We start from the raw sequence: 22,221 nt of genomic DNA, 5'->3' as shown, positions 1-22,221 counted from the left end.
AAATAGATGGTCTTCTTGCTACACTTGCAAATTGTTTTAGCAAGCATTTATTAAGAGTTGGATCTCTATTTCTTGTCTCTGAAAGAGAAGAGGAAAGTTTAAATGACAACAAACAGCTTTTGGCATCAGATATGAGTATGAGAGGCTACCTTTTTCCAGTGTTCCTAGCAATTATAGTTCTTTGATCTCTGGCAAATCCATTTATGAAATAAGAAGCATGATTTAGCACCTCGACATGTTGAAAGAACTACAATGAAGTATCAAAAGAGAAACAAATAACTTGATTATATATATATATATATATATATATATATATATATATATATATATATATATATTATAGTTCTGTTAAATCTATGTTGTTTGATGGATCAAAGCTGCTGTTGCCTTCTTAGGACAATGATGAGTCGATAGAGAATTAGTCAGTGGATGTTCTGCTTCAATGGATGATACTGTGTTACATCAGAAGCTATTGCCATTCACACCTGACCCACTCACACCATTGCTAGCTGCAGGCCAGCAAAAGCCAGACTCCAAATTGTTCTCAGTATCAGGACTTCTGTAAGACGAGTTCCAGCTGGTAGTGAAGTAGGTAGGCAAATGAATTGGGCCAGCAGCTGCTGCTAGCTTCCAGCTGTTGCAAAACAGCAGCATTTAAAGGTTTTCTGAGTACCTCCACCTACAGCCAGTACTCAGGCCAACACCCTCATGTTACAGTGGTTGATCAGGACAGCTTCCCCTTCTGAGGAAGACACTCGATCAGAATCCAATGGATCCGAGTCGTCCGAGAAGAAACTACTTGAGGGTCCAAGTTTTTGTGTCATGGTATAATTGTTCTTTTGGGACCTAAATATTATGTGGTGTTTGTAAGACTATATATACATTTATGATCTAGTCATTTTTTATCATTAATCTAACATGATAAAATTGATTAGATATGATGTGTTTTTCGAATATTATCGCATTTGAAATAAAAGAAAGAAGTCCGATTGAGAGAGAATTTCATTTAATAATAAAAAATATTGATATCATATATCCTATACTCATTCTACTTTAATGAAAAACACTCGGTATCGATATATATTGTGTTTGTGGATAGAAAATCTCATCACTCGTTTTCTTCAATTTTTTTTATGAAAGACTATGCCGAAGATATGTTCGACATGATCTATTCAGACAATCAAATCAGTTTTGGTTTTCTGATTATAGGTTAAAAATATATCCGAAAAACTTACTTTATATAATACTAGTTTTTGTGATCATCGATTTAACGAGGGAATATTTCTTTTCGGTGGTGCCGTACTGATATAACCTTGAAGCTAATATGATATGTCCTATGAAGATTGATTGGACTGAGTCTCGACGATCCAAAATAATGAACTTAATCAAATTCAATAGCCTCTCTCTTTGGGCAGACAAAATAAGCAATGCAGCAGATGCAAATTGAGTTGAGGAAAGACATGAACAAGAAGACTCCACCACCACAGGAAGCAACACGTTCCAGGATTCCATACAATCTGCAGATGATCGGAATACATGTATTCTACATTTAGTGAAGGCTCTGGTGATTAGCTAATCACAGCACAGTGCAGATTCTGTGGGCACATCAAGCCTGAGACTGCCAATAACTTCTCCTGTGGCCGGCTGTATTGATTGAGTTGCTGCCCCACTCAGACCTACCACTGTTGATTCAATCTGTGTAGGTCCATGCAACACTCATGAATCAAGCAGGTAACAGCTCAAGCAACATCACCACCTGCTGAAGAGAGTTGCAGTACTAGTGTGATCAGCGTCTCTCACATTGGGCCACTGCAGCTCTGAAGCAGTTGGACTGCCACATGCAAGCAGCAGGGTTTCCATGGATCAAAGACAAGATTTAAGTTTCAGTACTAAGCTGTGCAATCATGTCTCTCAACATCCTTCCTTGGATTCTTGATGGTATGTTAGGCTAACATAGCAGTGTTTGGAGAATGTGCTACACAAGGAATCAATGAAAAGGTTAACTTGATGCCTAAATATAAGACTAGAACACAGGCTGTAGTCCTCACAAATGCCATTGTGGAATTATCTGCAAAGTGCCCACAATTTATTTTTATGACTCAAAGAGGTCATACCAATAATCATTAAAGAAAAAAGAGTTCTTAGAAGTGATTTTAAGTCTAAATTTCGCTACGAAGCTAATTATCTATCTACTTTAAAAAAAAAAAAATCAAAAGTATTTTATCTTTTTATTAAGGAACAACTTTCTTGTTCACTCTGTTGTTGATATCAAAATCCTGAATTGTTTAGGTGGATGTTCTTTGTAATGTAGTATGTCTTTGATCTAAAGTACATTAAGTGATTTATGGAACATTGTTTTATATGTTCAATCTTGCTTCAAATCTTCAATTCATTATAGGACATAAATTGACTATAACATGTTCCTATGTCCTGCACATTCATTTGATGGAACCCACTGTAGATTTGGGCAGCAATTAGAGTATGGAAATCTTATGCTAATAGATAGGACTTAACTTTTGTCGACTAAATGTACATCTTATGCTAATCTGGTTTGGTGAAATCTCTTGTGATACCATTATACCTCTTTCTCAAATAAAGGCAAAAAGATATATCATGGCTTCAGGAGAATCAAATTTTTTTTTTTTTTTTTTGAATGATAGAGAATTTTCTTGGCCTTTCCAACAAGGAATGACCATTGCTTAATAGTTAGTGATTCCTCTGCTTGTTGGAAAAGGAGAGGCATCTTTTAGTAACATAAGTTCTTTGGGTTTTTGATGCAGAATGGAATTCTTTAATGTCAAATCTTTGGTTAACCAATTTTCTGTAATGAATGGCATCTGATCCAAAACTTAAAAAAATTACCAGACTTATTTATGTTTTTTTTATTAACCGATTTCCATTTTAATTTCTAAGAAATAAAATCGAATCATATGGCCTTCGACTCCGATTTGATTTTGATAAAGTCATTTAGTCCTATATTTTGATTAGGGAGTATGGGAACCAAGGATTCATAAGTCTGTCAGGTCTTCCTTATATTTAAATTTTTTTTTTTTTTGAACTCACATACTCTAAAAAGATTAACGTTAGAAGTCGGACTCGAGGCCTGCACTTCAACCGAGCAAACTCGCTCTCGAGCCGTTACGAGTCTTTGGCTTCCTCATCAAATGGTCTCTTATCAAATTCGAAACCACTGAACTATTAATCCAGTTCGATTTTGGTTTTCGGTATGAAAAATCCACCTGCATCTATCACATATTTTCAACATCAATAATCTTGTTATTTGCTCAATGAACAATTATTTGCCATCATACGGTGCTAACATGAAAGTTTGGCAAGCTCCTCTGATATTGGAATTGAGAGGCCACAAAGAGCAAGATGGCCCCTTATGCAATACCTTTTCTTTTCTTTTCCTTCTCAATCAAAATTTTGTTTGGTTCATTACATAGTGTTGTGGAGATAATAGCAACGTTGTCTCTTCTGAACCATCATATCGTTGGAATCTCTCTCTCTCTCTCTCTCTCTCTCTCTCTCTCTCTCTTTCTGCCTTGCTGTCTTTTTTGGGTTAATAATTCTGGCATTTCATGTTCTTGCTGCAGATCCAATTATATCTGACAGCACCAAAGCCATCAGACTGCGTCTACGTCATGCGGATGACTCCATACCTGAGATCAATGATGTAAGCTTTGTGCAGAACCCCTATAAATTATCCGCTGCTGTTTGTGCTGTGGCTGCGTCAACCTCTCGTTGTTGCTTCTATTACACTGCTTAATTTATGTCTTGACGAATCCAAGTTTGGTGGAGGTGTTCAGTCATCTGTCGTTGTCATCCAACTCTCGCCTTCATCAGCTTTGCTTAGATTTCCTTAAGCCCATAAGGTGTGTACTTTGCTCTCATTGTTCTTCAAGTAGAGATATGAATGGGCATACAAGAGATCAAAGTATTACTTGTTCTAAAACAGTCTACCAACACATTTCCTTTTGCTACAGTTGAGATTTGTATTCTCAGTCTCTTTTATAATTTGTGTTCTTCTTTTCCTTCTTCTTCTTCTTATCTTTTAAAATGAATACTCGTGACGATGATTTTCATCAATCATATAAAACGAATATTCATGAAGATGATTGATCGATAGATGAAATCAATTATATAAAATAATGATAATTGATAGAAATATTCAAATTAAATTGATTTAGTTTTAAAGATTATAAATGAGTATCTCGACGAATCGAATCTTTTTTTTTTCTCATTTAGTTCGATTCAATTCGACCATCTTTAAACACTCCTAGTAATAATTAAAAAGTTGTGAGAAATAATGGTAGGATTGATAATTAATGAGTTATATTTAATAATTTTATATTTTATGATTTGTAAAATAATTATATAAAATAAAGGGTTGTCAATAGAATAGAAAGAGAGAGAAAAAAAAAAAAAGGAGGGAGGGGGGGTGTTGAGATGTCAAGTGCCACCTAATCCACACCCATTGCTCCCTCTCCTCCTACCTTTTCAATCTTCTATATGCAATTCATGTATTTATAGCTGTGGGATATGACGAGAGCTCTCCGTAGGACAAGGCCAGCTCCGATGGAGAAGCCAAGTAACTCGTCGACGGCTACCACGGAAGAGAGCAGTTGGGCCTCTTACATCGCCGACTTCGTCGCAACGCAACAGGCGGAAGAATCCATGCGGGCTTCCAAGAAGCTTATCCCTAAGAGGAGGAAGACAGCCGCGGAGGACGACGACCCCTTGGAGGACACTGCAACGTCTCCTGTCAAAACTCGTAGAGTACGCACGATACCAATGTTTGCGGCTTTCTTTCTTCTTCGCTTAAATTGGAGACTGAAGCTGTTTGCTTGTTGGTAGGTCGGTGTCTCCGACCAGTCGCACATGAAGCCAGGGAAGAGGAAGCAGACCGAGGTGGGTGGCTTCTCTGTTCCCTGTGACTGTTAGATTGTTTGGTTCTGCATGATGAGGGCACCCGCTTCTTCCTGTTCGTTCTGCAGGTCGATGATGTCGGCTTTGTGAGGTCTGAAGAACTGAGCAAGGACGCTGATGACGTGAACTCGGCTAGGAGTTCATGTGGGCGTACAGATCTGAGGAAGAAGGGCCTCTGCTTGGTCCCTTTGTCCATGGTGATGCACTATCTCGAGTAGCTTGTACACAAAGTTAGCTCACCAAAAGGAAAATCCCATTTCAGCATTAATCTCTCTCTCTCTCTCTCTCTCTCTCTCTCTCTCAGAGACTCCATAATGTGAGTGATGTGTAGCTTGCAAATTAAGTTAGCTCACCAAAAGAAAATTCCCATTTCAGCATTAAAGACTCCCTCTCTCTCTCTCTCTCTCTGGTATATGTTATCTGGTAGGTAATAGATCGTATTTTTGCTTAGCTAATACACAGTTTAATATGAGAGCAAAGCCAATCACAGAGGAGGAACAATGGTGAGCTCACCAAAGCTACTACTTGCAGAAAATAACACCAGCCTACCAAAAACAAGTTGTATATCAGCTTTGATGAATCTTGCATATCTATTTAAAATGGTAGGTTGATGCTAAATTCACCGGTCATCACCATTAATTTTAAGCAACTTGCAATATGGAGGAAGACTCTGTGCTGTTTGTAATTGACATTCCAAAGAAATCCACCCACAAGTTGGGTCTGCTTAAGACAAGAACATCAACATATTGATCTGTTTCTTCTGCATCCATCCATCATTATTTTCTTTAATGGGGTTGCTTGATTAATACACACAGCCTCGCATTCTATTCTTTGATGCTTAAACAATCCATGAAGTCCATGGAAGACAGGTTAGCAGAGCATCAGACTCGGAGGATGTAAACCGATGCGCAGTCCCACTGCCATTCCTTCTTGGCAGAAAGAACAGAAGCACAATTGCAAGGAAACATCAGAATCTCGTCTCACAATAATCTATTGAATCCAGGAATTTGTTATTTGTTCTGCCAATAAACAGCAGTTGTGTGTGATGATAAGACTAAAAGCCTATGACGCCAAAAAGAATAGAAGAAGCTTAACATCATTTGATTTGAAGATTCATGAGGCAGCTGTTTCACCTTCCATGTGATGCTCATCTGTAGGTGTGCTTAATGATCTGATCCATCCTCTGAATTGACTCACTATCAATTGTAGGCTCGATCATGCCGAATTCCATCATGTGTAAGATAAATGAAGGATTAATGAGCTTGAAACATGAATCTAAATACGAAACAAGCAAAGATTCACGTAATTTATACCATTTTCTTGTGTCAATCTTTGGATGGAATATAAATTTACAATGCATCAGTGAGCATATCACAAATAAGAAAGAGATTACATATGTATATATAGTTAATTTGTATCAATCCAATAGCTGCTGCACTGAAACAGCTTATTCCCAGCAATTCGCACTCCGATCAGGGCAATAGAACCAAAAACGCAGAGCAAAGAGATGCCTTCAAGCCACACTTCACAAAACGAGGATGATTGATCCAATGAAGCACCCCACCGAGCCCATGAAGCCCACCACCCTCGAAGAAGCCGCGTTTGGTGGAGGTGGAGAAGAGTTGGGCTCCTCCTCGGCCGGAGCTGGTGCCGGTGCCGGTGTTGCCTCAGCTGATTCGGGAGGAGGCGGCGGCGAAGAGGCTGCCGAAGGAGAAGGCGGCGGGCTCGAGGAGGAGGAGCTCCGATTGGTCCGATCCGCCATGACAACGATCACCACCGACTCGTTCCTCATGCAGTTGGCTTCCACACCGCTGATGAAGTAGAAAGGACCCGACCGGTTCAAGGTGAAGACGGTGTTGCCGTCGTCGCGCTTGTCGATGAACGAGTTCGTGTTGCAGGCGTCGTAGGCGTCCTTGTCGACGAGAAGGACGGAGTCTTCGACGGGAGGGTAGACGAACACTGTCAAGGATGGACCAACGAGGACCGTAAGAAGAGCTCATGCATCTCGGTCGTTCACAGATGACACGAGGCTATGTACGTATGCCAACTTACGCAGAGAGTCTCCCACTTGGAATCTGTTCTTCTCAGCCCACTGGTTGTAGGAGACCGCATCAGGGTCAGGCACAGACCAGCCCTTGGAGCCTCCGACTCTGAACTGGGTTGCACCGGCCATGGCTGAGAGGAGAACGAGGCAGATGAGCAGCAAGCCCTGTGAGTTCCCCATGACGGCCACGGCGGTGGTGTTGCATGCAGTGAGTGGGTGAACGGGAGTACTTGTAGTGGTGGATGTGTTGGCCACCGGAGCAAAGCATATGGTTGCCTTGTGCAAGGGATGGGATGTGATGTGATGGGGTTGGAGGTGCAAAAGCATTCAGTTTCTGTAGAGTTTGCTTTGCTTTGATGTTTTGAGAATATGCATTGCTTGTTCCTTGGTTCGTGTTGGGTTATTGAATCTTGACATGTTTAGCTAGCCATGCAATATATATGTACATACATATATATGTATAATATCCATTATCATGTTGATCTTTGATGGACCAAAGAAATAATAATTTTCCTATAAAAGTCGATACAGCATACAAGCAAGTGTGATTCCTTCACCAAAAGATCACTGCAAATAGTTGCAAGGAAGCATCAGGTGCTTATCTTCCATCTGATTGTAATCAGAGTAGAATATATCAGTTGGATTTAGCTATCAATAACATGAGACATATATATATATATAATATACATATAGGTAAATCCGTATATATAAGTGCGTGTCCGGCTATCTTGACGCTGGTGATAGAATCGACGGTCCTGATCATCCCTTAGCCAAGACTTCCAGATTACCGCAGCGCCGCGAGCGTATTAGACCCGTCACGTTCAGCTTCCCCTCCACTGGTGCTTGTCGTCGCGATTGGAGATAACCTCGGCCCACTGGTCGGTCCCACTTGAGGCCTGCGCACGCTATGGGGTAGACCGTGTGGGTAGACGGACTCTTTTATTGTTGCCGCTATCTTTAACGGCGTCAGGAAACGGAGACTCACCTCGGATTCCGGAGTGTTCCGTCACCGTTACGGAGACTTCCACCGTTATCGCCGCGTCACCCGTTCGGCGTTCGATAAGGTAACCACCACGCGTGCGGTACAAGTTGCGCGGAAACAATGGGCGGTGAGTGGTAAGTCTTAGGGGAGGGAATCGGGTCACCGGCTCCGCGTGCTATTAATACGTCTCCTCCCTCTCTCCTTCTTTCCCAATCTTCCCAAAAAAGAAAGCTTTACTTTTCGCCGCCTTGCAAGGTATCAATTTTTCTACCCTTTCTCTTCTTTTGCGCTTTTGATGTCGATTATTCTCTGTTTTCTTCTTGAAATTATGTCGATTATCGTCTGCTGATCTTTGCGTAGTGGAATAATAGATCTATAAGGGTTGTCTGTTGATATTGATTTGATGAGATGAGGGACTTTTTGAGAACATCTGATCTATTGCGCTGATTATTTCCGATTGGATCCTGGTTCTTGTTTGTATTAAGCCCTTGTAGATCGGCTTGTTCGTCTTCTTGATTCGATGCTGTTGGATTTTTTTTTGGGGGGAGGAGGCGGGATTGGATGTGGTTCTTGTTTATGGTCCTTTCCGGATCTGACTAGGGTTATGTGACGATTTTACTGATGATCGCTTCCTGTTGTTGTTGATGAATCCCTCGCGTATCGGATCTCGATTCTTTTCTTGATTTCCGTGGGTGGTTACATGTTGATGCGATTCGATTCCCGTTTCTCGAATTGTTCGGTCATCTTGCGTCAAGTGCTCTGCTAATACTTGATGCCAATTCCTTGTCTTCTCTGATACAGATGCAGATCTTTGTTAAGACGCTCACTGGAAAAACCATCACCCTCGAGGTCGAAAGCTCCGACACCATCGACAACGTCAAAGCTAAGATCCAGGACAAAGAGGGCATCCCTCCCGACCAGCAAAGGCTCATTTTCGCGGGCAAGCAGCTCGAGGATGGCCGTACGCTTGCGGACTACAACATCCAGAAAGAGTCGACGCTCCACCTCGTCCTCCGTCTCCGCGGTGGCATGCAGATCTTCGTGAAGACCCTCACGGGGAAGACCATAACCTTGGAGGTGGAGAGCTCGGACACCATAGACAACGTGAAAGCTAAGATCCAAGACAAGGAGGGGATCCCCCCGGACCAGCAAAGGCTCATCTTCGCAGGCAAGCAGCTCGAGGACGGCCGTACGCTTGCGGACTACAACATCCAGAAAGAGTCGACTCTCCACCTCGTCCTCCGTCTCCGCGGTGGCATGCAGATCTTCGTGAAGACCCTCACGGGGAAGACCATTACTCTGGAGGTTGAGAGCTCGGACACTATAGACAACGTGAAAGCAAAGATTCAAGACAAGGAGGGGATCCCGCCGGACCAGCAAAGGCTAATCTTCGCCGGGAAACAGCTGGAGGACGGCCGTACTCTTGCGGACTATAACATACAGAAGGAGTCGACTCTCCACCTAGTGCTCCGCCTCCGTGGCGGGCAGTGAACTCTGCCTGATGCCGTCGTTTGTTGCCTTCCCGTGTCGTGGTGTTCGTGAATTGTGTGTCCATGCTGTTAGTGCCTTCATCATCTAGTGGGTCTATCCGTTGTGCTATGTCTCATCCAGCGTGTGATGGGAATGTGAATGGGATTCTCAACACGTATGTCTACTTGGTAATAAGTAAGGTTTCTCTGAGAGAGGGCAATGTTGGTCGTATTGGTTTTACCTTTGTTTGCCTTGCTTTTCCTGGTGTAGCGTGGATTTGAGTGTTACTGAACACAAGACCGATGGTCGAAGCTCATCCACGGTGACCGATGGCCTAATCCAACCGCGGTAGAATTAAATATTAAGAATTGCAACGATTTATAAGAGTTGATACCAGTGCTGTCGCTTCACAGCCCGTGTTGCCAAGCGAGGAGGGGATCTACTGAGGTATTCTGGCAATGAAAGAATGTTTCCTGAGCAGCATCCGGCAATGTTGGTGGGTGATAGCACTCACTCATGGCGATGCAATGCATTGGAAGCAGGGATGCAAAGCATGCATGCATGCAAACTCATGGCGATGCAATGCATTGGAAGCAGGGATGCAAAGTTTTGCATGCAAAGCATGCAAACTCATGGCGATGCAATGCATTGGAAGCAGGGATGCAAAGTTTTGCATGCATGCATGCATGCGGTGAATAGGAGTGTTTTTGTTACTCACCAAAAGCATGCATGAATGCGGTGAATAGGAGTGTTTTTGTTACTCACCAAAAGCATGCATGCATGCGGTGAATAGGAGTGTTTTTGTTACTCACCAAAAGCATGCATGCATGCGGTGAATAGGAGTGTTTTTGTTACTCACCAAAAGCATGCATGCAAATGCATGCATGCGGTGAATAGGAGTGTTTTTGTTACTCACCAAAAGCATGCATGCATGCGGTGAATAGGAGTGTTTTTGTTACTCACCAAAAGCATGCATGCAAATGCATGCATGCGGTGAATAGGAGTGTTTTTGTTACTCACCAAAAGCATGCATGCATGCGGTGAATAGGAGTGTTTTTGTTACTCACCAAAAGCATGCATGCATGCTTGCATCCGACAATGTTGGTGGGTGATAGCACTCACTCATGGCGATGCAATGCATTGGAAGCAGGGATGCAAAGTTTTGCATGCATGCAAAGCATGCAAACTCATGGCGATGCAATGCATTGGAAACAGGGATGCAAAGTTTTGCATGCATCCATGCATGCGGTGAATAGGAGTGTTTTTGTTACTCACCACCACCTTAGACCTACTCTTTCAGTTGCTCTGCTCGTCGAAGTAGGAAAACAAGTAGTGTACCTTCTTAGCAAAGGAGTGCTGTGTAAAATACCATTAAGACACTTATTGTAAATCGGATTAGAACTTCCAATACGATTAAGAGGAAGAAAAACCATACAAGACAACTACAAAGGAAGTCATCATTTACTGGAAAAGCTCTCCGAGATTTTCCCACACCATCCATCCATCATAGGACAACTACAAAGGGACCAATATTGAAACAACGAAATATAACAAAACAGAAACTCAAAATAAAACAGAAAAAGCCCCTCCATTCCACATATTTATGGTTTAGAAAAGAACAGGCCATATCTCAATTCCATGTTTTGAAAGCGAACCGGTAAGTACAGACTCTCGACCAGACAAACCGCGATTATGCCTGATTTCACTGTTGTTCTAATTGCCTCTCATGGAGAATCCTCCCTAGCAGAAAGTGTAGATCATGCTGCTCTTCATCAGTCAGGCGGTTTAATATCTGATTCAAAGTGCATAAGTTTGTCATCCATGAGATGAACACAACCACCTAAGGGTATAGAGAGAAGAAGCAATACCTGGTCAAGAATCATCTCCACTGGAAAACCCTGAGACACCACAAACGATTGATGGTAGATGTATGCAAACACAGCCATCATCATCTGATACAAAGAAAACAGGGTCTTTAAAGCATCAAAGTAATAGGTAACAATGATTGCAGAAAGATACTCTTTTTTTTGTTAAAAGATTCAAATTAGTGCATCTGACAATTGTGATGTGACATTGTCACTGGTACGATATCTATGTTTCCTCCAAAAATGTTTTAAGTGCAAAACACTCATAACAGGAGAGAAGATACTAATTAACTAGAGTATCTAAAAATTGTGGCTTATGGAAGGCTTTGTTAGTTCATGAAACAAAAATCATCCATATTATATCAATGAAGCTAATGTTGGTGTCTTCTCTCCTTGTTAACAAAGTGTGATATCTATGTTCCAAGGAAAACTAATTTTCTTAAACTCATTACGGAAAACTAGAACTCCTAATCTCTAAATGGTATCAAAGTTGAAAAGAACTATTTCAGGTTCAGTTATCCAAGGGCAACTACATTGCACTTTTATTTTCAGGCACAACAGATTTTAAATTTTAGATATTTTAATTACTTGATTGCACCTTCAACTTTCCAGATAGCATTGCCTGATTCATAATTTTTATCATGAGGGCAAACTGGAAATGACGCAGTCACGTATCTTAAAAAATCACTGTTATATCTGGTAAGCAAGATCATCCATGAATTACAGACAAACAGATTGTTTCATTGTATAAGAAATACTACGACATAGTCTTTACTGTCAAAATCTCTGATTGGTAAAGTTCATATGCATCACAAAATAAGAACATGCATATTTAATACTAGTGTGCTTAGCACCATACCTGGCAATCCATTCTATCAGTAAACCCACCATGTCCAGGAATTGTGTCACCAAAATCCTACATAAAGAATAGAAATGTAATTATGTTGTGCTATACTACTTATCCAAGTAATAAGCATATAGAGTGAGGAAGAACCTTAATCTTGAAAGCTCGTTTCAGACCACTTGCGAAAAAACCCCCAAAAGGTGCTATGATTGATGCAAATAGTCCAAGCGCTAAAGCATGCCACTGAACAGGCATAACTGAAAATTCTTTCCATGAGAACTGGGGAAAATGAAAAGAAGAACATGCATTATCTGTTGTCAACTACTTCATAAGCTTTTTACAATTTGCATCCTGTGAATCAGATATTTTCAAATAAAGCAACATAGTGAGAAAGACAAGTTATGTAGGAATGGCCATTGACTGATTAAGGTTTCAGCTGTGACCAAATATTTCTTAACATGCTTTGGCATGACCTTTTTTACTAATAAAATGAAAATTGTGCTACAGACACCATTTCAATTAACTATTCCTCCAGCAGACAGTTGAACGCAAAAAATAAACTTATTTGTCTAATTAGTGCATACCCATCCAGGTAAAGGGTAACTTTTTGGCTTGAACAGTGGACCGGGATCACAGTGAAGCCATCCAGTAGACAGATCCTATAAGTGAATACATAGTTCAAATAACCGAAGAAATATATACACAATTGAGATCCTTCAATAGCACATATTTGAATTACTGAACTGTATTATTTTTGAGATGTGTTAAATTAAACTATAATACCTTTCTTGGACATGTTAGCCACTGGAAACTCCCCAAGATATTTGCTAACTAAACCAAAAAAGAAATATAAAGTAAATCCATCAAATATATAAATCATGACAAAATAATATAGTTAGACAAAAATGTCTTAATTCTCATTTATGATAATTAACAAAAAAAATTATGGGATCATAGCTCATCCATTTTGACTGAAGGCTATATCCATGTAATGAAGCCAAAATTAATAATGAGTAATTCAGAACACCATCAGAATACACAAAAAATAATAATAAGCAATAACTTGATAATGAATGCACAATTTCATCTATAAATACACATTCTACAATATATAGGCTGCTCATGTAGAAGTGTAATCATTTAACTCGTTACATCAATATGGTTTTCCTTTTGTCCTGTGGAAGAAATTGCCACCACAAAAGCATTGTGAATAACTGACAGCATGGATGCTCAGAGGCAAGAACATCAAGAGTGTTGTCTAAAGATTAAAAAAATGTTCTTTTAAACTTGTGGGACATCAAGTGTATACTAGTTTATCACAAATAAAAAGGTTCTAATAATGGCATAAAATAAAAAATAGATAAATATATATAACTGTAATATAGAATCATAAGAGAGGTTACAACACTCCCAAAAGGGATTTCGGGTATGCTTGGGCAATTATAAATGGTTGACAATTAACATGAAAAATGCTTTGAGGACCTCAGAACTTCATTGAAGTGTATTTGACAACTATTTGATTTTTATTTAAGTCCATACCTCCACGACATTATTCTTGGAGTGTAAACAAATAAAGCATCACGCTAAGGAAACTGGTTAATAAATTGAAACATTCACATGCAAAATCTAATATAATTGATAATGAATTCAAAAATAATTGGCAGCTGAACTAGTTATTCTTCTAATTATGCAGAAGTTTTAATCCTATGACAAAAGATATCAATCAATGTTTTGAATCTCATAACGATTCACCCATATCAAGCTACGAATTTCATTCCTCTCAATTGTCTCTAGAAACTAATACCAACTTCACTTTAGTAAAATTGCATCAAACATAGTTCATAAAATCAAGGAGCAAGATGATCCATTAATGTGAAAGGAGATGAAGTGTTTCAAAGCAAATTCAACATCTAATAACAAGAGACCACTTGATAAAGCTGATTTCAGCAAAGACCATATCATCCATTTGCAATTTTCCATCCATATTCTAATTCATGAAGAGAAAATTTTACCTAATCCAGATAAATTCAAAAAATAAAGTGCACTTTCTGTTACAAACAAAAATGGATTTATTAAGTGATAATGGGAGCTATTGACGAAGCACAAATTATCTTACATCTGTAGTAACAAATGCAAAAGAGATATTTTCAGCAAGTGAGAGACATGAATCAGTAAATATTTCCACAGCTCCAAAGCTAAGTTCACTGTGAAACTAAATTCTTCATTGTAATATGACCAGCCCAGAAATAAATGAATATATATTTTATATTTCTGCTATATACCAGCAGCATAAACAGGATAACCAACTCCATATTCCATAATAAAAAAGCTTACCCAAATGAGAAACTGAATCTATCTCAAAAAAAGTTTAAGAAGCAGACTTACCATAAATGCAGAAAGTATAGTTGCAAAAGATGCACCAATGAAACCTTCCCATGTTTTCTTTGGAGACAGTTTGATCAATGGTGTTCTCCCAAAAAAGAAACCAAAGAAGTATGCAGCAACATCATTGACAACAATAAGAGAAGCAGGCAACAGAAACCTGTATTCTTCCAAAATCAGCCACAAAATGGAAATCAACCAACTAAATTACTTAAACAAGAAGGAGAAAAAAAATCAAAGAAAATTCTTGTGCTCCCTAAACCAAAAAAAAAGAAACAAATAAAAAGGGCACATGCTAAGCTGCTATTCATGCTCATGCAGTAGATGCCATCGATTGTCACTTAATATATAGACCAAGTTCCAATGATGACTTTCGACTGATTAATCACAAAGTTTGTTCCTTAGTATAACCCTATGCAAACAACAAGTACAATTTGCTCTTTCAAGCATAAATTATCCAGAATCCTTCCACAAGTGGTTAAATTAATGGTTTCAACAGTGGGCTTAAATGACTTGGTCCATAAGACAACTGCTCACCCTCCTATTTGATCTGACAAAAGAGTTCTTGATGTTTAAAATTGTGCTTAGTGACTATAGTAAGTCATTTACAAGTTGTAAACATATATAATTCAAAGCCATGATAGAACTTGAATAAATTCCTTAAAATTAGAGACACAAGAAATTCTAATACACAACTTTGTAAATAATATGAATTGGTCATACTTTGGGGATGTTAGATGACGAGCCTTCGTATACAGAAAGGGCTCTTCACGACCTGTAAGACAAGAACTCGAGTTACACAAACTCTCCCTCTTTTTCTAGAGGTTAAGGCTGTGTACATTAATCCTCTCTAAAGCCTGAATTAGTGAAACCCTGGTGTATTGAGTTCATCCGTCTATGCTTTAAAGATGTTCTATCAATCCAATAATTGTAAGCATCTTCAAAATGTTATCTCAAATTCATGGGTATATGAAACTTTCATTTCTTCATGGATAAGTATCAAAATAAGTCAATATTTTGTATTAGTCTACAATAAGTAGTTCTCATGTAGTAAACATATGTAACTGTAAGCCTGAAAATAACTTGAGTTGTCTGGTTAAAACTTATATAGATCCAATAAGAGATGATCAATCTTTTCTTAAAATTTAGAGTCAAAGTGCCACACAATTTCAATAATAATATGCATGTACCAGGCATTAAAGACGTCCTATCAGTCCAATAGTTGGAAGCACCGATACAAATGTTAGCTCAAATTTCATTTGGTAGATCAAGTTATTAATCTTAATGGCTAACAAAACGAGAAGCCCATGATTTATTTAATATTGAAGAGTGCATGTAGTTTATTATAGTTATACCATCATAAAATAATTGATCTACTGTGTACAATCATGGAAGTTGAGGACATATTGTCATATATCATCTCTGTGTCTCATGCTTGTGATCTGGTACCCAGCATGAAAGCCCTATACTACTACACAACAGCTGCATGATAATTTCAACACTGACTTTAAGTGATGAAACTAATTATGGAGTTATACGTCACTTCATGAATTTCAATGACATTAAAAAATGAGTTAGCGTAAAAATTTCTAGATGCTATCTGCTACTTCTTATATTTGCTTTCTGAGCCTTATCACCAAATTCTCCAAGTGTATCCTGCATCATCAGACATTGCCAATTATCACATAAAAATGAACAACTGGTTGTGACTTATCACTGAATAAAAAAAAAGAAAAATTATGTGGACCTGACAAATGAGCATAGATTTATACAACCTTAAGTACAATAGAAATATCTTTTCTTTCTCCCAGGAGAAAGCTAACAGATTTTAATGCAATAATCTCAAGAACAATAAAATTAGGTGCACGTTAATCCAAGTAAACTAACAGTATCATTAATGCATCCAAACTTAACAGTATCATTAGTGCATCCAACATAACGTTGAAGCCATTGTTATTGGAAATTTCACTTAGATAATAAATAAAAGAGTGTCATTGTGAAAGTTATTAGTACCAAGTATTGATATACTTCAAATATACAAAAACAACTTAAGTAATTAAAATTCAAACACAGTCAACAAAATGCGATTATTAATTGCATGTTACCAGAAAATTCCTTCAAAAATATTTGCAACTGTGAAGGAGGATTGTGCAAACACTAGAAGAAGTATCATGTGAGTCCATGCATATTGGCCAAATTGATACTTGTATCTCCTCTTCTTTAATGTAAGAATGAACCACATAAAACCTAAGAAAAATATAAAAACACTACGTGAGTTCAAACTTAACATAATGTTATTGACTCTCAGATAATCACATATAAATGATAAACTTTAGGAAAACAACTATTCTAAATTTACCATACAAGAATGATAGCAACATAGGGTTTTTAAAGAGAAAATGCAATTTTTCTGTCTATTAAATTAAAAGGTCACTCTCCCATACATAATTTGAACATATGATATACAAAATTAACCAACCTGCTATATATAGGAAATAGCATATAAACATCTGATATTTGATAAGCCCATTGACGACCTGATATAACGGTTTATCTGAAGCTACTGTGTTCACAAGCTGTTGGCTAACAAAACGTCCATAAGCAAACAACATTGCAGTGAAGAAAAAATACCTGCACCCATACATCCATGAATAAGTTTGACTCATAAGCCAAAAGGAAAGATATGAAACAATTCTTGATGATGACAAGAAAACATGCCATCTTAAGAAATATTTTGAATACCTGGTTGGTACAGCACATACAGATCGGTGTTAATCAGTCCGATAAAGGACCAATATCAGACCATATGGTCTAGTACCAGTCAGGGTTTTTGTTTTTTGTTGCTTTTCAGTTGTTACAGATCAGTATACCACCTGATATATTGATAATATGTATTGGTCTCATAGATTATCGAAACCAGTACAGGATTGAAATTCAAACTTTGACCACAAGTTCCAACATTATCTCTCACAAAATATTAGGCACATACCAATTCAAAAGTCTGAACCCCGGCAGTTGTCTATCTTCATTAGCTTGTTTCCGTAAGTTGAACAATTCCCGTGCCATGAAAATTTGGATTCCCACAATTAAACCACAAATATAAAGATGTCCCATATAGACAACCAACGAAAATCCAAGCAGCATCCACAAAGACGAACGTGCCCGAACAAACATTGATTTATACTTGTTTTGATCATTGACAAGTAAATTAGCACCACCAGGACCATTGATATCAGGAGTAGCCTGAAAAACAAAAAGAAAAAGAAATAATACTGACCAGATCTCCTGGTGAAAGAGGATGTCAAATCACAGAAGCATCATTATCCTAATATGAAAAGAAAGGTACGAAGCAGATAGAAACACTTAACAGTTGCATACTTGCATTAAGACCGCGCACTGTGACTGATTCATTTTCGTAGAAAAGAGTTTAAAAGAATAGATCTCTAAGTTTCACCCAAGAATACTAGAACACTGCCTATTACCTTCTCCCCAAGGCAAGATGATAGAAAAATGATTAGAAGAACAAACTTTTCAAACCAAAGATATTGAGCCAGTAGCTTTTGCAAACTAAATTTTAGATTAACTCATTTATTGTATATGCTAAAATTGTATTATAAAGATGACTCACAGTGCTGATTCCTGAAATGTCAAGTGACAATTAGAGAATCAACCACTCCAGTAAACTAAAAAAGTTTCGCAACTCTGAAATAGTGAACTGGTAATGACAAACTGACACCAACTGGTTGTTAGTACTTTAAGTAACAAACCTCTGTTGAATGCCTACGATGTCGAACCCTGCCTGAATGATTTCGTTGAAGTATGTTCATGGTGTTCTCTCTCTGCATGTTTGCCATGATCTTCTATGTATTATCATACCCAAAACTGCAGAAATCAGGTTGATGAAGTACCTGGTCAAAAAGTTGTTTTGCATAATCAATAAAAGAGAAGCAATTGTCTGCCTCATCAACACAATAAAGAAATCAAAATTAAAAACAACATATAGAAAACATTTCAGAAGCCTCTCTCTGCAGTCACATCAACAACAGCATAATAACCAATAAACAATCTCTAACTAAATGTCATTTCCAAAAAAAATCTGAGATAGCAACAATTGCAAACAATGTATTACTTGTTTTCGAAAGATGTACTTTGCCTTAGTACAATAGTAAAACTGCTCCTTACAATCTGAATGACCAGACTTTTGAGTCAAGGAAACTACCTTTCTATTGGTAGGGATAAGACTACATAAATTGAGCCTCATCAAACTTAACTTTGGTGGGAGCCACATGCACTAGGCCCGTGCATTTTATTGATCAATAAAAAAGTGCACTGACAAGCAAAAGGAAAAAAATAACATCAATAACTACATTACTTAATTGAGAAAGAATGTGATGGAGATCCAATAATATATTGAGAATACCCCCCAAAAGATAAGAAAGAAAGATATTGGAATAACACAGATTTTAAAGTGCAATAAATGAAGATCCAAGATTAGGGTAACACAATGCAGTTCAGTAGCAGGTAGTATTTGGACCTCAAATTAAACTAATCTATCCACTGAAATTTTAAGACACTAGAGCAAAGTACGTACCAACTAGGACTCGAACCGAAACATTCCAAGTCTCAAAAAAAGCCTAAAAAAGTCTGAAAAAAGAAAACAGAAACTTCTTGGTACAGAGCCCATACCACCCTGTACCAGGTGGTACCAACCCTGTACCAAGCGGCACAGGGCTTGTACCACCCCGTACAGGTCCAGGTGTACCACCTGGTTTACACTGGTCCATGTACCGGTAACCTATGGAATCAGCAGTAAATACTGCTTGTATCGTACCATACTAGGCAGTATTGCAAACCTTGCACTAGAGGTCACTGACATGGGGCAAGTGAACCCAGTATTTATGGGGATTAGGCATTCATGTGTGCATACAAGTCTAGTTGAATACAGATGCTCAGTGCATCCAACTAAACAACAACTTAACATTCCTGTTCATAACAGATTTTCAAGAGACGGCCTACCTTAAGAGTAAAGACATCGAAAAACCTGCAAACATTATGACACTGATATCAGAAACTGTGAGTTTGTAACCATCCAAAAGATTATGATTGAATCCCAAATTACAAAATTCACAGTTTTTGTTTTCTTCACAGAATCAACAATCCTTGGCACCACAGGGAGATATTAGCTTAATATGAATTGAAAAGCCATAGGACTTCAAGCATCTAATCAAAACTAGAAAAAATATGGAAAGCACTCACTATTCTATCCATTCGCAGATGCAGTTCCATGTTACATGGTTGACAAAGAAGCCAGTAATTAAAAAGTGCAAGCAGCATGCAGTCATTTGGTCAGGGCAAAGGTTATGTGCATAATTTATTTCACAATGTCTTTGAAGCACTTGAAATAAAGTATGGATAACAAAATTCATAATGAAAACTGAAGCAATGTCGTAGGAAAATGAGGGCCATTATGTGGCATGAATGGAAGCAAAACAGCGTTAGGGAGAAGAAACTACATCAGATAAATTTAAGCATGACCATCAAGACCAAGATGTTATCAAAATCACGACGACCTAAAAACATCAGTGACAACAAAAACAATAACAATATGATGTAAGGTTCAAACTATTTGGATTTGATAACATGGATCTTCTCTTACCAATAGTTTATGTTGAAATAATATCAAATGTCCAAATGCAAACCAACAGATCTCTTTCAATATTTCCAATATGTTCCTCTGCTTCTCCTTACACTATTGATCTTAAATATTTGATTCGTCTAACCAGTGCATACACAGACCTGCTTTAAGCAATTGCATACCAGCTTAAACAGTTCTTGCTCATTTTAGACAATTACAATAACTTTAATTGGTAATGAATGGAACTATTTCTTAAGTAACTTTTTTCTCATAACCAAGTCATCCATATCAGCCTCCTTACCTTAGCAACACTAACTTTAAGTATTGTTTCCTTACCTAGTAAAATACTAATAAGCTTAATTCGTGAAATGTAACTGTACTTGCAACTGAATTTTCTTTTTAATCCAAAAGGCACATGGCAATTAAACAATACTCTTGATGCTGTACTTTAACTATCCCGATGTATCTCCATATATAATGTCTTCAACAATATTCCCTCATTATGAATGGTAAATCCAAGATTTCTAAATCTTTGAATTTCTGAAACATCTTGTCCATTTATTTTATCTTTCCTCTCAATTTTCTCTTTCCATTTTCTTTGGAACTTGAACATGGTTTTATTCCTACTTAGTCCAGTCATTACTTTAATATTTGTCTTCCTAACTCAAGTTTAGTTCAAAATTGACCACATTATTTTCAATCAATTAATACTATTAGCAAACAATGGAAGTTTATCCTGGAAATGTCGATCAAGTTCATCCATTGTCAGGAACTCTTAGATAGTGAAAAGCCACCCACTATTCAAGCTAGTAACAACTCTATCAAGCAAATGTGTTATCATATCAATATAACTACTAGATATTCTTTCCTCTTCCAAAACCCACCGCATAATACCTCATAAATACTACTATAAAGGTTTCCTATGTCAATGAAAAGTAACAGCGATCACCTTCAGATCTTATTTCTCATAATTAATGGGGAAAAAAGCTTTCCCTCAAAAAGAAAACACTCTTGTTCTGTTCGTTATCCTACATTTTTCAGAAACAGAATCTAGATGCACATTCCGCATCAGAAAAAGATCAGGTAAGACTCCTCGACAGTACAAGGAAAGCACTGAATGTCCGAGGTACTACGTGACGAGAAACAAGATGGCAAACCCTAAGAACGTAATGTGCGTCGAAAGAATTTATTGTATAGGCTTGCTGTTTTTAGCTAACCCAACATCCAGAGAAGCACAAATCCAAATTCTTGCATCCAATATAAGCCTACAATTCTTGGCGGCAGAACACGCACATAATTTTGGTCGTAGAAGCTTAAATCTCAGCCTGGATACCTCGGATTCGAGTTGGATCAATCGCATCGTAGAAGCGGAAGCAGAAACCAAGATAGATTGGAGAATAAGTTGGTGTACCTCGTGCGCCTTGTTACGCGGCGGCAGCGGCGGAGAGGATTACGGCGACACCATATCGAGAGGGCTCGAAAAGATTGGAGAGAGAGAGAGAGAGAGAAGGAATCGATGAGGAGACCGGTGGTTATACGGCGAAGCAGAGCGGTGCGAGAGGTCCGTACATTGAACAACGGGTTCTTGATCCCACGGCCACGATCGCATCAAGAAAACGAGATGGGGAGTAGTCGGAGCGGAGGGGCCCCTCCACGATCGCGGAGGGATTCAAGGAGGGAGGAGGGCGGTGAAGGGCGGGGAGGGGGAAGTTGGGCGGAACCAACGGCTGTGATCGCATCAAGAGACGAGGTGCGGTGAAGCAGAGTGGAATTCACGGCCGTGATCGCATCAAGAAAACGATCGCGAAGTTTCATGCAGCAAGGCGGAATAAATCGTTTTATTACAATTATTTTTATTTATCTTCGTATATAATAGTAATCTATATTATTATTGTTATTAATTGAAGGAAATAATTATTGTAGAATCCTAAAAATAATGAATTTTCTTTGATAAATTTTAAGTCATATACCATTTTTTAGCAATAATAATAATAATAAGTTGATTGCCTAATAAAATTTTATTTGCAGATTTAACTATTATTTTTAATTTTTAAAAAATCTAATATCATT

The 22,221-nt window shown here is 38.2% G+C and overlaps 4 protein-coding genes across 7 annotated transcripts; 2 read left to right on the top strand and 2 right to left on the bottom strand.

The window, feature by feature from the left end:
- Nucleotides 1–3,762: 3,762 nt before the first annotated feature.
- On the top strand, nt 3,763–5,197 carry LOC103974625 (uncharacterized). Of its 2 annotated transcripts, XM_009389492.3 has the most exons (4): nt 3,763–3,875; nt 4,563–4,779; nt 4,858–4,911; nt 4,998–5,197. In XM_009389492.3, exons 2-4 carry the CDS (start codon nt 4,579–4,581, stop codon nt 5,145–5,147), a joined length of 405 nt encoding a protein of 134 aa, XP_009387767.3. In that variant the 5' UTR covers nt 3,763–3,875; nt 4,563–4,578; the 3' UTR covers nt 5,148–5,197. The 2 variants fall into 2 exon arrangements, with proteins under 2 accessions (XP_009387767.3, XP_065006800.1); XM_065150728.1 differs by lacking the exon at nt 3,763–3,875 and having other exon boundaries at nt 4,481–4,779.
- Nucleotides 5,198–6,226: 1,029 nt separating this feature from the next.
- On the bottom strand, nt 6,227–7,203 carry LOC103974968 (early nodulin-like protein 18). Its single transcript, XM_009389872.3, has 2 exons — nt 6,982–7,203; nt 6,227–6,888 (listed from the first exon to the last, which is right to left on the bottom strand). Exons 1-2 carry the CDS (start codon nt 7,151–7,153, stop codon nt 6,455–6,457), a joined length of 606 nt encoding a protein of 201 aa, XP_009388147.2. The 5' UTR covers nt 7,154–7,203; the 3' UTR covers nt 6,227–6,454.
- Nucleotides 7,204–8,072: 869 nt separating this feature from the next.
- LOC103974969 (polyubiquitin 11) lies at nt 8,073–9,665 on the top strand. The gene is made up of 2 exons (XM_009389874.3): nt 8,073–8,210; nt 8,757–9,665. The coding sequence occupies exon 2, from the start codon at nt 8,757–8,759 to the stop codon at nt 9,444–9,446; it is 690 nt and encodes a 229-aa protein (XP_009388149.2). The 5' UTR covers nt 8,073–8,210; the 3' UTR covers nt 9,447–9,665.
- Nucleotides 9,666–10,818: 1,153 nt separating this feature from the next.
- LOC135629719 (phosphatidate cytidylyltransferase 1-like) lies at nt 10,819–21,721 on the bottom strand. Of its 3 annotated transcripts, XM_065137567.1 has the most exons (13): nt 21,563–21,721; nt 18,736–18,845; nt 18,284–18,424; nt 17,506–17,759; nt 16,996–17,147; nt 16,622–16,763; nt 14,520–14,676; nt 12,918–12,965; nt 12,719–12,793; nt 12,285–12,413; nt 12,150–12,206; nt 11,294–11,377; nt 10,819–11,217 (listed from the first exon to the last, which is right to left on the bottom strand). In XM_065137567.1, the coding sequence occupies exons 3-13, from the start codon at nt 18,368–18,370 to the stop codon at nt 11,128–11,130; spliced, it is 1,275 nt and encodes a 424-aa protein (XP_064993639.1). In that variant the 5' UTR covers nt 18,371–18,424; nt 18,736–18,845; nt 21,563–21,721; the 3' UTR covers nt 10,819–11,127. The 3 variants fall into 3 exon arrangements, with proteins under 3 accessions (XP_064993639.1, XP_064993646.1, XP_064993629.1); XM_065137574.1 differs by lacking the exon at nt 18,736–18,845 and having other exon boundaries at nt 18,284–18,398; XM_065137557.1 differs by lacking the exon at nt 18,736–18,845 and having other exon boundaries at nt 21,563–21,719.
- Between the last annotated feature and the right edge of the window lie 500 nt (nt 21,722–22,221).

This window comes from Musa acuminata, chromosome BXJ1-3 (genome assembly GCF_036884655.1).
Source record: "Musa acuminata AAA Group cultivar baxijiao chromosome BXJ1-3, Cavendish_Baxijiao_AAA, whole genome shotgun sequence".
NCBI lineage: Eukaryota > Viridiplantae > Streptophyta > Magnoliopsida > Zingiberales > Musaceae > Musa > Musa acuminata.
Note: the sequence above shows the minus strand (reverse complement) of the source record. Positions and strands in the feature narration are given on the sequence as shown.

Excerpts from the sequence above, each read along its gene's own strand:
- LOC103974625 (XM_065150728.1), top strand. The coding sequence starts at position 4,543 with ATGACGAGAGCTCTCCGTAGGACAAGGCCAGCTCCGATGGAGAAGCCA. Across the intron at positions 4,780-4,857 it reads CTCCTGTCAAAACTCGTAGA|GTCGGTGTCTCCGACCAGTC; the intron begins GTACGCACGATA and ends GCTTGTTGGTAG. Across the intron at positions 4,912-4,997 it reads GGAAGAGGAAGCAGACCGAG|GTCGATGATGTCGGCTTTGT; the intron begins GTGGGTGGCTTC and ends TTCGTTCTGCAG.
- LOC103974968 (XM_009389872.3), bottom strand. The coding sequence starts at position 7,153 with ATGGGGAACTCACAGGGCTTGCTGCTCATCTGCCTCGTTCTCCTCTCA. Across the intron at positions 6,889-6,981 it reads CCAAGTGGGAGACTCTCTGC|TGTTCGTCTACCCTCCCGTC; the intron begins GTAAGTTGGCAT and ends CATCCTTGACAG.
- LOC103974969 (XM_009389874.3), top strand. The coding sequence starts at position 8,757 with ATGCAGATCTTTGTTAAGACGCTCACTGGAAAAACCATCACCCTCGAG.
- LOC135629719 (XM_065137567.1), bottom strand. The coding sequence starts at position 18,370 with ATGGCAAACATGCAGAGAGAGAACACCATGAACATACTTCAACGAAAT. Across the intron at positions 14,677-16,621 it reads ATTTTTGAAGGAATTTTCTG|GTTTCTGTTGCCTGCTTCTC; the intron begins GTAACATGCAAT and ends GGAAGAATACAG. Across the intron at positions 12,414-12,718 it reads GTTACCCTTTACCTGGATGG|TTCTCATGGAAAGAATTTTC; the intron begins GTATGCACTAAT and ends CATTTTCCCCAG.